The following is a 12,241-nucleotide window of genomic DNA, read 5'->3' on the forward strand; positions in this document are numbered from 1 at the left end:
GGGGTATCAGTCTTACCTTGGGGTATCAGCCTTACCTTGGGGTATCAGCCTTACCTTGGGGTATCAGCCTTACCTTGGGGTATCAGTCTTACGTTGGGGTATCAGTCTTACATTGGGGTATCAGCCTTACCTTGGGGTATCAGCCTTACATTGGGGTATCAGCCATATCTGGGGGCATCAGTCTTACATTGGGGTATCAGTCTTACCTTGGGGTATCAGTCTTACGTTGGGGTATCAGACTTATCTTGGGGTATCAGCCTTACCTTGGGGTATCAGTCTTACGTTGGGGTATCAGTCTTACCTTGGGGTGTCAGCCTTACTTTGGGGTATCAGTCTTACCTTGGGGTATCAGCCTTACATTGGGGTATCAGCCTTACATTGGGGTATCAGTCTTACGTTGGGGTATCAGCCTTATCTTGGGGTATCAGTCGTCTCTTGGAGATACCGGTCTTATCTTTGGGTATCAGACTTATCTAAGGGTATCGGTCTTATCTTGGGGTACCAGATTTATCTTGGAAATACCGGCCTTATCTGTGAGTATCGCTGTAGTTGTTACTTGGTAAATGTCTTGTGTGTGAATGTACGTAGCTCAAAAGGTAAAAACAAATAATAAGAAAAAGAAAATTTCAAAACACAAACAGCTTAGGTGGAGAATACAATGTCTGTATTACATTACACTTGGTTTTGTTATTGTTGTGTTTGAAATTTGAACAGAAATATCAGTACAACAACAATAATAACAACAAAGAGACTAAATTAGCATAGAATACAATGATTGTTTGATATTTTTACAGATAAAGTCAACGACATGGAGGGGGAGATCATCGACTACAAAGTACAGCAGGCAGGACGAGGGGACGTAACTCTTGTTGGAAATGGAAGTGCTGATGAAACGCTACACAACCACCTGGATGGAAACCTTGACGACAACCAAAATCTCAACGGTAAGTAATCTCATCTCACATTCACTCACCATAGGGACAGAGATGCTTGTCTCATAAAAAATCTCACATGTAATTAATATCATCTGGAAGACTGATGTGTTTGTTATTCGTTTGTTATTTTTTTTTAGCTAAAGAAACAAATATAATACACAATTTTACTGTTGGGGTAATCAACTATTGGTATAGTCCATTTGCATAAAGATCAGTTTTTTTGTGGTAGATTTTTTTTTCTGCAGCTTCTAATTATTTCATCGTGTTATTTATAACAGGCATGAGAATTTTCAGATAAAAATCTGATTTCAGACTTTTTCTCATGTTGATTGTTATGTTAAGTTTAATATTTCTTCATAGGAAAGGTGCAACAAATTGGGATTTCAGACTTTTTAGGTCATCTGACCCAAAGGGTCAGGATGACCTATAGTCATCGTGCTTCGTCCGTCGTCGTCCGCCGTGCGCCGTGCGCCGTCCGTAAACTTTTTCTTTCAAAACGCTACTCCTCCTTAACGCTTGGGTGGATTACTTCCAAATTTGGTTTGAAGCATCATTGGGGGAGGGCAATCATATTTTATATAAATGAGGCTGGTCTGACCCCTGGGGCCAGAAGGGCGGGGCCCCAAAAAGGGAACTTAGGTGAATATTGCTATAAAATCCTACTCCTCCTTTACCCTTGGGTGGATTACAACTAAATTTGGTGTGAAACATCATTGGGGGAGGGCGGTCATATTTTATATAAATGAAGTTGGTGTGACCCCTGGGGCCTGAGGGGCGGGGCCCCAAAAGGGGAACTTTGATGAAATTTTGCTATAAAATCCTACTCCTCCTTAACCCTTTAGTGGATTTCAACCAGATATGTTGTGAAACATCATTTGGGGAGGGCGGTCATATTTTATATAAATGAGGCTAGTGTGACCCCTGGGGCCTGAGGGGTGGGGCCCCAAATGGGGAACTTTGATGAAATTTTGCTATGAAATCCTACTCCTCCTTAACCCTTTAGTAGATTTCAACCAGATATGTTGTGAAACATCATTGGGGGAGGGTGGTCATATTTTGTATAAATGAGGCTGGTGTGAGCCCTGGGGCCAGAGTGACGGGCCCAAAAAAGGGAACTTTGATGAAATTTTGCTATAAAATCCTACTCGTCCTTAACCCTTTGGTGGATTTCAACCAGATATTGTGTGAAACATCATTGGTGGAGGGTGGTCATATTTTATATAAATGAGGCTGGTGTGGCCCCTGGGGCCAGAGGGGCGGGGCCCCAAAAGGGGAACTTTGATGAAATTTTGCTATAAAATCCTACTCCTCCTAACACCCATAGTGAATTATTACCAAATTTGGTGTGAAACATCATTGGAGGAGGGTGGTCATATTTTATATAAATGAGGCTGGTTTGACCCCTAGGGCCAGAGGGGCGGGGCCCCAAAAGGGGAACTTTGGTGAATTTTTGCTATAAATCCTACTTCTCTCTAACCCTTGGGTGGATTAATACGAAATATGGTGTGAAACATCCTTTGGGAAGGGTGGTCATATTTTATATAAACGAGGCTAGTGTGACCCCTGGGGCCTGAGGGGCAGGGCCCCAAAAGGGGAACTTTGGTGAATATTTGCTGTTAAATCCTAATCCTCCCTAACCTTTTGGTGGATTACAACCAAATTTGATGTGAAACATAAGGTGACGGCAATCATATTTTTTAATGAGACAGGTTTGACCCCTGGGGAAAAAAAGGTTGGGGCAAAAGGAGCGCTTAGGTTAAACATTTCTTAAAAATGCAATTCCTCCTTAATGCCTGAATTGATTACAACCATATTTAGTATGAAACATCATTGGGGAAAGGCAATCCTAATTGATATAAATGAGTCTTGTCTGACCCATTGGGACAGAGGGGCATGCCCCAAAAATGGAAACTTGGCTAAAATTTTGCTTTATGATGCTGCTCTTCCTGGACAAGCTAAATGGATAAAAACCAAATTTGATCTAAAACATAACTGGCTGCGATAAATAATTTATGGTAATAATGCTGGATTGGGGTGTGTGTCCCTGCTGTAAGTGTAAGTGTTTGTCAGATGACCGTTAAGGCCCATGGGCCTCTTGTTTTACACTCAGCAGCTTTCATTCCTGTTATAAGATTTGTGGAAATTTATAGGAAATTTCTGTTTGGTACAATAAGTTCTATGTAAATTAATCTATGTGTGATAATATTGATGTTATTGATATTATCTAAGTAGATATGTGTTTATACCAACATGTTGATATGTTATACCATATGTGTGTGTTAGCTGTAATTATATTAGTGTGTGTTAGTTAACGTCCATGTATAGTTAATGAACACATGTGGTCAGTGACATTGGTCATCATTTCTGTCCACAGATCTTCTGCTTGAAGCCAAAGAATTACAGAAGAAGGCTGAAGTGGAGCTGAGGAAGCACAAATGTAAGTTGTCTACAACCTTAAGGATACATGTTATCTGTACTGATGTTACCTCCTTTGTGGGAGAGTTCCATATCAAGTAGTATTTGTCTACAACCTTGAGGATACATGTCATCTGTACTGATGTTACCTCCTTTGTGAGAGAGTTCCATATCAAGTAGTATTTGTCTACAACCTTAAGGATACATGTTATCTGTACTAATGTGTACCTCTTTTGTGAGAGAGTTCCACAGTAAGAAGTACTTGCCTACAACCTTAAGTTAACATCACTAAGGCTTGTCCACAAGGGATACAAGAGTCCTGCCATATAGTTGAGTAATCAGAAGTAAAAGATGACCAACAACATCTTACTTAGTTGTTCAGCTTTAATAGATTTAAAGTGTTGACTTGTTTCGACAAGGCATGTCTTCATTAGAATAAATTTGAAATGCAAACATTCAGGTTTAATGTACAAAGTGCGGCGCCGGGCTTGGAGACTGTAACTACAACATAAACATCTGACAACATCAATAGTAAACTACACGTAACATGTTACCTGTAATAATTTGTACCTCTTTTATGAGAGAGTTCCACAAGAAGTTAATTTAGATCAAAATCTGGATTGAATCCAAAGATGAATTCTTTCAAACATATTCACAAGAGTATTCACATAGAAACAATGTGGAAATTGATAACACCATTAAAGTTGACTTCAGTTGTCTGACGTGAGGTTAAAATGAGGTTTGTTGATAGAGAAATAGGCATAAAGGGAATGTAGTAAAGATGAGCCAGAAAGAGGAACATTTAAAAATGTGCTAGGAAGGAAGATTTGAAAGGAAATTATACTGAGGATTTCTGTATAAAAAAAATTCTAGCAATATAAGGGAGACAACTCTATCCAGTTTTTAATGTTTCTGTTGGAAGTACTTTCTTCATGAGAATTAGGTAATGATGTATATTCTACATGAAAATAAAAAATAACTGTTCTTTAAATAACTTTATAATTTATAAGAATCTATTAACTGGCATTCTCCAGATCTATTTTGTTTTGGTGTCAAAATATTTCTTTCTTTCTTTAATTTGCAAAAGAATTCTTTATGCAGGGGAAAACAGAATGGCAGAAGTCCATGAATATGTGATTTAGAGTTTCATCAATCTAAATACACAGAGACATGTGTGTTGGCTAGAGATATAAAGGCAAAAGTTCAAAGGCAAATTGCTTTTTGAGTGAAAAATTGATAGATCCAAAGAAACAAAGAAAATGGTAAACCAGCTCAGAAAACTAAAAAAAGTGTGAAACATCAGACATTGCAAAAACCATTTGAAAGGTTCCAAAAATATTTAATTAAGGGGCATTGAATTGGCTTTAAATTTGGTTTAATCATTTATGTATGGACTTTGTTGCTATTCTGAACATTTTTTTTTCAGGAAACAAATTAGTTTTGTGTAAAATAATGCATTTATTTTCATAATGACATTTAAGCAATTCTTCAACACAAAGTTATGAAAAAAGAAGGACAAAATTTCAAACTATTTATAGATATATATGCTAGGTAGATTGAATAACATGATCGCATATTGTAGAGATCCTTGATCAGTCTACTGTTATAGACTATCAGTGGGCTATAACAAATTATAGACTATCAGTGGGCTAGAAAAGGTGAAAGACTATCAGTGGGCTAGAACTGGTGAAAGACTATCAGTGGGCTAGACTGGTAAAAGACTATCAGTGGGCTAGAACTGGTTAAAGACTATCAGTGGGCTAGAACTGGTAAAAGACTATCAGTGGGCTAGAACTGGTAAAAGACTATCAGTGGGCTAGAATTGGTAAAAGACTATCAGTGGGCTAGAACAGGTTAAAGACTATCAGTGGGCTAGAACTGGTAAAAGACTATCAGTGGGCTAGAACTGGTAAAAGACTATCAGTGGGCTAGAACTGGTAAAAGACTAACAGTGGGCTAGAACTGGTAAAAGACTATCAGTGGGCTAGACAGGTAAAAGACTATCAGTGGGCTAGACGGGTGAAAGACTATCAGTGGGCTAGACAGGTAAAAGACTATCAGTGGGCTAGACAGGTAAAAGACTATCAGTGGGCTAGAACAGGTTAAAGACTATCAGTGGGCTAGAACTGGTAAAAGACTATCAGTGGGCTAGAACAGGTTAAAGACTATCAGTGGGCTAGAACTGGTAAAAGACTATCAGTGGGCTAGAACTGGTAAAAGAAAGAGACTATCAGTGGGCTAGACAGGTGAAAGACTATCAGTGGGCGAGAACTGGTGAAAGACTATCAGTGGGCTAGAACTGGTTATAGACTATCAGTGGGCTAGAACAGGTTATAGACTATCAGTGGGCTAGAACTGGTAAAAGACTATCAGTGGGCTAGAACAGGTGAAAGACTATCAGTGGGCGAGAACTGGTGAAAGACTATCAGTGGGCTAGAACTGGTGAAAGACTATCAGTGGGCGAGAACTGGTGAAAGACTATCAGTGGGCGAGAACTGGTGAAAGACTATCAGTGGGCTAGAACTGGTTATAGACTATCAGTGGGCTAGAACTGGTGAAAGACTATCAGTGGGCTAGAACTGGTGAAAACCTCTATGTTTAAGAATAAAAATCTATCAAAGAAATTAATTTCTGTCCTTTTAGGCCAGAACAAGACACTATGTACCAGATTGCATGATAAATTGTATTCAAATCACTGCCTCTGCTAAGTATCAAACCCAGGACCTATGGCTTACTTGTTTTATGCTCAACAAATTAAGCTAAAGAGAAGATCTCTCAAGCTGATAGGTACGTTGTGGATATTATTTTACCAAAGTTCTCTGTTCAGCCTTCTCTGTACCACACAATAGTCAGCAGTATCGACAATAACTGTAACCCTGGCAAATTCTATCGGCAATATACCGCTCGGCTAGAGAGATCTTCTCTTTAGCTCGATCGGTTGAGCGAAGACTAATAAACTAGAGGTCCCAGGTTCGATCCCTAGTGGAGGCAGTGATTTAAATTCAAGTAATCATGTGCTCTGTTACATGTCCTTGATCTATATAGTGTTACACCATTTTCATACATTTGTAGACCTGATTTCATCAGATTATCAATAACAGAGTTTTCAGATGTTTTCTTGACAGATATAAAGTATTCATATTGTAAAGTAAAAGAAGATATCTACATATCTCACCTGCTCGCTCTGTAGTTTACCTCTACACAGTAAAACACCATTTCGTAGACCTGATTTCATCAGATTGTCAATAATGGAGATTTCAGATATTTTCCTGACAGCTTATAAAGTAGTGTTATTGTAAAGTTAATGTAGTGTGTAGCTCTAATGAAAACAACATACACCTTTTGGGTAAATTGTGGCTTTCAGAGAAAACATATTGTGTTATGCTATAAGTAGATTGGACATTGTGTTTACTGTTGAGTTAGTGTAAGTTTAAATCTAGGAGGTAAACAGTTCAGACAATACACTCACCTGTTGTCTCAGGTGAGAAAGGTCCTCAATTACTTACATTTACTTATATTTACAGCAGGAAACATTGACCCAATACTATCACTATAGGTATTTTATTTGATTACTGCCCTGTCTATTGTTAAGCTACCTACAGGAGCCTTATAATGTACACTTTCAACATGGGCCCTTGAAACTCTATATTTACCTGTGAATAGCAGCAAAACGGTTCTCAACAATTTCTTTCTTCCGAGGAGTTTTGTTCACATAATACTAGGCAGTTGTAATCCAGGTGAAGTGTCGAGAAGACCTGTAGTTTTATTTAGTATCAGTATAGATCTACAGGCTGTCCACCCCTATTTGGAATTAATCCTAGGGTCCATTTGTGTTATAAGATCTGTTCATTTTTTCACCTAAGGGAGAACAGGTGTAATTTCAGAATTGAGAACACATAAACACAGTAGAGAAGTTGACAGAAGGAAAAAATATTGTGACGTGGAATATGTATATTCGTAAATTACAGCTAACAGAGTGAAAATTTAAACTTAAAAATGTGATTTGGTGAACATGAAAAGGCCCCTCCAATTCTGCTTTCTCTCGGAGATTTCATTAGTAATAGTTAACTAAGAGAACAATTGGAAGGACTCTTACTTGCAATCAAAACTATGAGGGATATCAGTGATTTTGAAGACAGCATGAAGAGGAAGCTCCACTGCCTCAATGACAGTGAGTGGTATAACAGGTTTAGGGGATAGAAGGGGGCAGAATCACAAGTTTAAACAGAATTATTTTACTGTAGAGATGATTTCAAATTCAAATGTTGAACAGGCCTTTATGGCCTTTTGTTTCCCTGAGTTCTTTTATAAATAGAAAAATATAATGTTTTGAATACTGTGATAATTTTATATTTTAACAAAATTTCAATCTCTTTTAAAATGTAATCTACAATATTTAAACTGTTCTGAATTTCCTAAATCTCTGGCTAGCTGTTGATATAACCTGTATTTCATTCATATGAATTTACATATTATGTAATATGATAAAACAGAAATTATGCAAATTGGAGAGGGAAACAAGTTTTCAGCTTTTAAACATCCTGTGTCCATAGACATGAACTTTGATATAAGCTATTCGTAAATGCCACTTTCGTTTCTAACACTCCCATTTAGGGTAATCTCTAATTTAATAGCTGACCTGCAATGTACAATAAGCAGGAATATTTAAAACTCTTTTGCATTCAAGTCGAATATTGTCCTCATTGAACTTTTCGAGTAAATCATCTTGAATGTATCTTTTATACCTCATGACAGCAGAGCATTGTACCAAGCAGGCCTCTGGATCCTTAATGAGTGACCTTTCTAGTCATTAGGGCCTGTTTTTCCTGTAAAGCTCAATTGAATTGTCGTTTATAAACAGCTACTGTATTTGAGGATAGAATGTCAAGTTTGTTTTATATAAAGAAGTAATATGAATGATATATGTCGGAAAAAAAAGCAAATTTCTTCCGTAATGACGTACATTTTGTATACTGTGATCATATTTAAGTTCAATGATGTCTGAAATGATTTTCTTTCTGTAGTAATCGACTTTTAAGTGCAAGATAAATGGTATCTTCATTCATACCTCAAATTTAAATGGCCTGTTCATACATTGACTAAAATGAATAGACAATGTCTAGTCTTGGGTCTTTTCTACTTCCTTAAAAGGCAACCGACATTTTGGAGCCAATTATTTTATACACAGTTTTATCAATGATTTAAACTTAAATTTAGATTTCTGTTTTAAGCAAACTTTCCCTTTGACCAATGTCAACATCTCAAATATGTATATAAGTTTCCTTATAAAGTATATAGATAGAAATTTCATATTTACATGAAAATAAATTATATGTTTACAAATTATAAAAATTTACAAAAAGACTAATTCTCATAATGTCATGGACTTCCACTGTTGGATACTGTTTGCCTGTCCCAAAGACCTTGATTTTTATAATAATGTATTGATTCATTTTCTGTATATCACAGAAATTCAAACTTGCCAGAGAAAGGTTGCCTTCTGATACAGCAGAAAAATTAATCCTGTCAATAGTAAAAACGTGTATCAACATTGTTGATGAGCTTAGCCCTGCTTACCTGTCTGACAGAGTCTGCTCTAGTACCTGGAAAACGTATACAGGTGGTGCTAGATAGATACTGGGCATTTTAGCTTACATTTGTCTACTGGTCATTAATTAAAAATATTTCCTTTGAATGTAGATGTTTACTTACTCTTGGTAAAGTTTGGTCTAGCAGGACAATTTTTCTATATGTTGACATTTTTGGGGAACATCATTTGACAACAATTTTCAATAAAACCCAGTATTAAGTTGTCCATGCACAAAACTGTCACTAATTCGAGAACTTAGTGTGATATATACAAAGCAAAAATACATCCCATAATTTCCAAAGAGTTAGACAAATCACAAACAACACACTATCAAGAATAGTTCTGGCTGTTTATGACTAAAATGTCGTCTCCCAAACCGCCCGATTCACCACTAGCTACAGACTTCAAGAAATTTTGTTTTATACATTTTGAGGATGATGATGTGCTACCATGTGAGTTGGTTTGATGAGAATGGGATTGAATATCATGGAACTCGTACTGAAATCTGCGCAAATGTATCTGGATGTTTCATGATCTTGTTTTATATTTACAGCGGAACTTGATGAGACGAAAATGCGGGCTGATACACTGCAAGGTAATGTCTGGATAAAAACAGGGACAAATTGATTTGTCAGTCAAAGCTTTGTTCAGTTTAATTATCATTTAGAATGCATTGCATTGTCATGATGACTGAATTGTCTGTGGTTGACCTTTGTGGGATCAACAGCTTATGATTCTGATAAAAGGATCCTGTATTGTCTGGACATTTGACCATAGATGATGCAAGAATGGGAAACCCCAAATCCACAATTTAAGTAGTAATTTTCCAATGAAATTTCTAGCAAAAGACAATAATTGTTTATCTTCCAATGAGATTTCAATTAAAGACAATGATTGTTTATCGTCCAGTGAAATTTCAATTAAAGAGAGTTATTGTTTATCATCCAATGAAATTTTAATTAAAAGACAATAATTGTTTATCATCCAATCAAATTTCAATTAAAAGACAATAATTATTTATCATCCAATGAAATTTCAATTAAAAGCGGATTGTTTATCTTCCAATGAAATTTCAAGTAAACGACAATAATTGTTTATCATCCAATGAAATTTCAATTAAAAGACAGCAATTGTTTATCATCCAATGGAATTTCAATTAAAAGACACTAATTGTTTATTGTTGATTTCAGATCAACTTTCCAAGGCTGAGACGACGACCCAGGAGGTTAAGGAACAGATACTTGACCTGAGAGGTAGGTGTGGATAATGTCATGTCAACGTTTGGTTTTCTAACGTTTGGGAAGTTTGGATTGTGTTTATCTTCACCTGAGTTAGGCATTAGAAAGCTTTATCAAGTGTTCTATACAACTTGGCATTCTGGGGCTTTTTTCGGCATTATTATTTCATAAAGAAAACTTTGAAGATTAGTAATCATACTTCGGGTCGCATTAATGGAGCCTGGGAGGACCCCGGGAGTTACATTTAAGCATGAAAATGTGCTAAATATACGATATGAAATAGGAGTTTAGTATATCTATTTGAAATGTTGCAGGTAAAACAAAAGAAAAATATAAAGTATGTTGTTTAACTACTAGTGGGACTATAGTTGTAAATTCTTGCAGACGTACGATGATGGATGAGAAAATCAATATAAAATAGATTTACCCTCACTCATTTTCAGAAAGAAAAAAATTGTCGAGTGAGTTTGTGATCAAGTCTATATATATGTATAAGACTAAGAATTTAAATATTTACCTAAGATCAAAGACCACTTTTGTTTGCATGTGATATATTTCACTACTAAAAACTGCTTTGTGTTTTAATTTTATTTAAAATTGTAATAATTAAATCATTTTATCTAGATATATATTAAGTGTAACAGACAAATATAGCCCTATATACAATGTACGTAACTAAAGACATGTATGAACCTGTATAAAATATTATTGCATGTATCATGGTAATCATCTATAACATATTTTATGAGAAGTGAGAGCAGTAAAATCTGCTAGTTTGCAACATTTAAAAAGCAAAAATCTCGAAATTTTAGGTAATTTGTTTATGATCTTATTTTTTTTCTCAATTCAGTTTCTTTTTGGGTTAGTTATCAATTTAAGACTTTCATTGGCTCAGAAACATCATTGGGAAATTCCAATATCATAATTTAACAGAAAAATTGTAACATTAAGTATGTATTTAATCAGGAATTATTATGTCCAATCTAATATGCAATTTCAGAAAAACACATTTTATGAGAAGTTTTTGGCTTCTGGCATGAATTTAAAATTGAGAATAAGATCTAGTTTTTCACTCAAGCAGTTTTGATACATATGTGTGATTGAATTGACAATCTTTGTTAGTTTGATTTGGTGGTCCTCCTCAGACGCCTTGCCGATGTTTCGTTTGGAACTTATTACCACGGTTGGGTTTAATCCCTGCATGTTGTTTATAAAACGTGTTCTTTCAATTGTTGACACATAAAGACAAGAGAATGAAAAACGCATATAGAACAGCACTTCAAAAATCTGTCTCGGCCATATCTAGGACCAAATCTGTCTCAGCCTTATCTAGGACCAAATTTGTCTCGGCCATATCTAGACCAAATCTGTCATGGGCGTATATAATTTTTTCACAAAAAAGCAATTTAAGCAATGACAGAGGCTGTGAACCATACACAGTAATATACATAAGTTGTAACTTGCCTGAACTATGTGTCAACATTGAAAGAACATTAATCCTTCAACACAATCTTGTTTTCAAAAGCTAATGCTTTGATCATATCTTTTCTGATTGAATTTTTTTCAGGAAAAACAAAAAAAAATAAGTAGATAAAAAAGAATAAAATAAGAACGAAGAAAGTTTAAATTTGAATTACCATTCATGCTCGATTGCTTGATGTTAATTCTACCGAAGATTGTGTTGAATTATCTCCCCTGTTCATTCTAATTCTCTCTCATGCTAATTGGATCTTTTCCTGCATGTCATCTGTTCTGTGTTTTGATTGGCTAACAGACCGTCTTCTGGAGGAACAGGCACACACAAGAACTAATCAACAAGAAAATGAACGACTCAAGAGTGAGTTACCTCCCTTGGGATAATCTGCTTACTTACTTTTCTTAACTATTAAGTGCCGGGAATTAAAACATTTCCTCAAAAAATGGTTTGTTTTGTTTTAGGCAGTATGTATAATAAATAAACTGCTTCATTTGCTTTTATGTTTTTTATGAAGATGTGTGACTTAAAAACAGAAAGAAAATCTCTACTCCATATTTGTTTTTGATTAAATTTTTTGGCTGTAGAG

At 35.8% G+C, this 12,241-nt stretch overlaps 1 protein-coding gene across 3 annotated transcripts in view; it reads left to right on the top strand.

Annotated features, from left to right (window-relative positions):
• Window positions 1–12,241, top strand: part of LOC117330908 (sarcolemmal membrane-associated protein-like) — an 81,946-nt gene that overhangs the window by 56,611 nt on the left and 13,094 nt on the right. For all 3 annotated transcript variants that reach the window (XM_033889464.1, XM_033889463.1, XM_033889465.1), the window contains 5 exons: window positions 795–944; window positions 3,310–3,372; window positions 9,494–9,535; window positions 10,131–10,193; window positions 11,953–12,015. In XM_033889464.1, the coding sequence (XP_033745355.1) occupies window positions 795–944; window positions 3,310–3,372; window positions 9,494–9,535; window positions 10,131–10,193; window positions 11,953–12,015 (381 nt within the window). The remainder of the gene's footprint in view (window positions 1–794; window positions 945–3,309; window positions 3,373–9,493; window positions 9,536–10,130; window positions 10,194–11,952; window positions 12,016–12,241) is intronic.

This window comes from Pecten maximus, chromosome 7 (genome assembly GCF_902652985.1).
Source record: "Pecten maximus chromosome 7, xPecMax1.1, whole genome shotgun sequence".
NCBI lineage: Eukaryota > Metazoa > Mollusca > Bivalvia > Pectinida > Pectinidae > Pecten > Pecten maximus.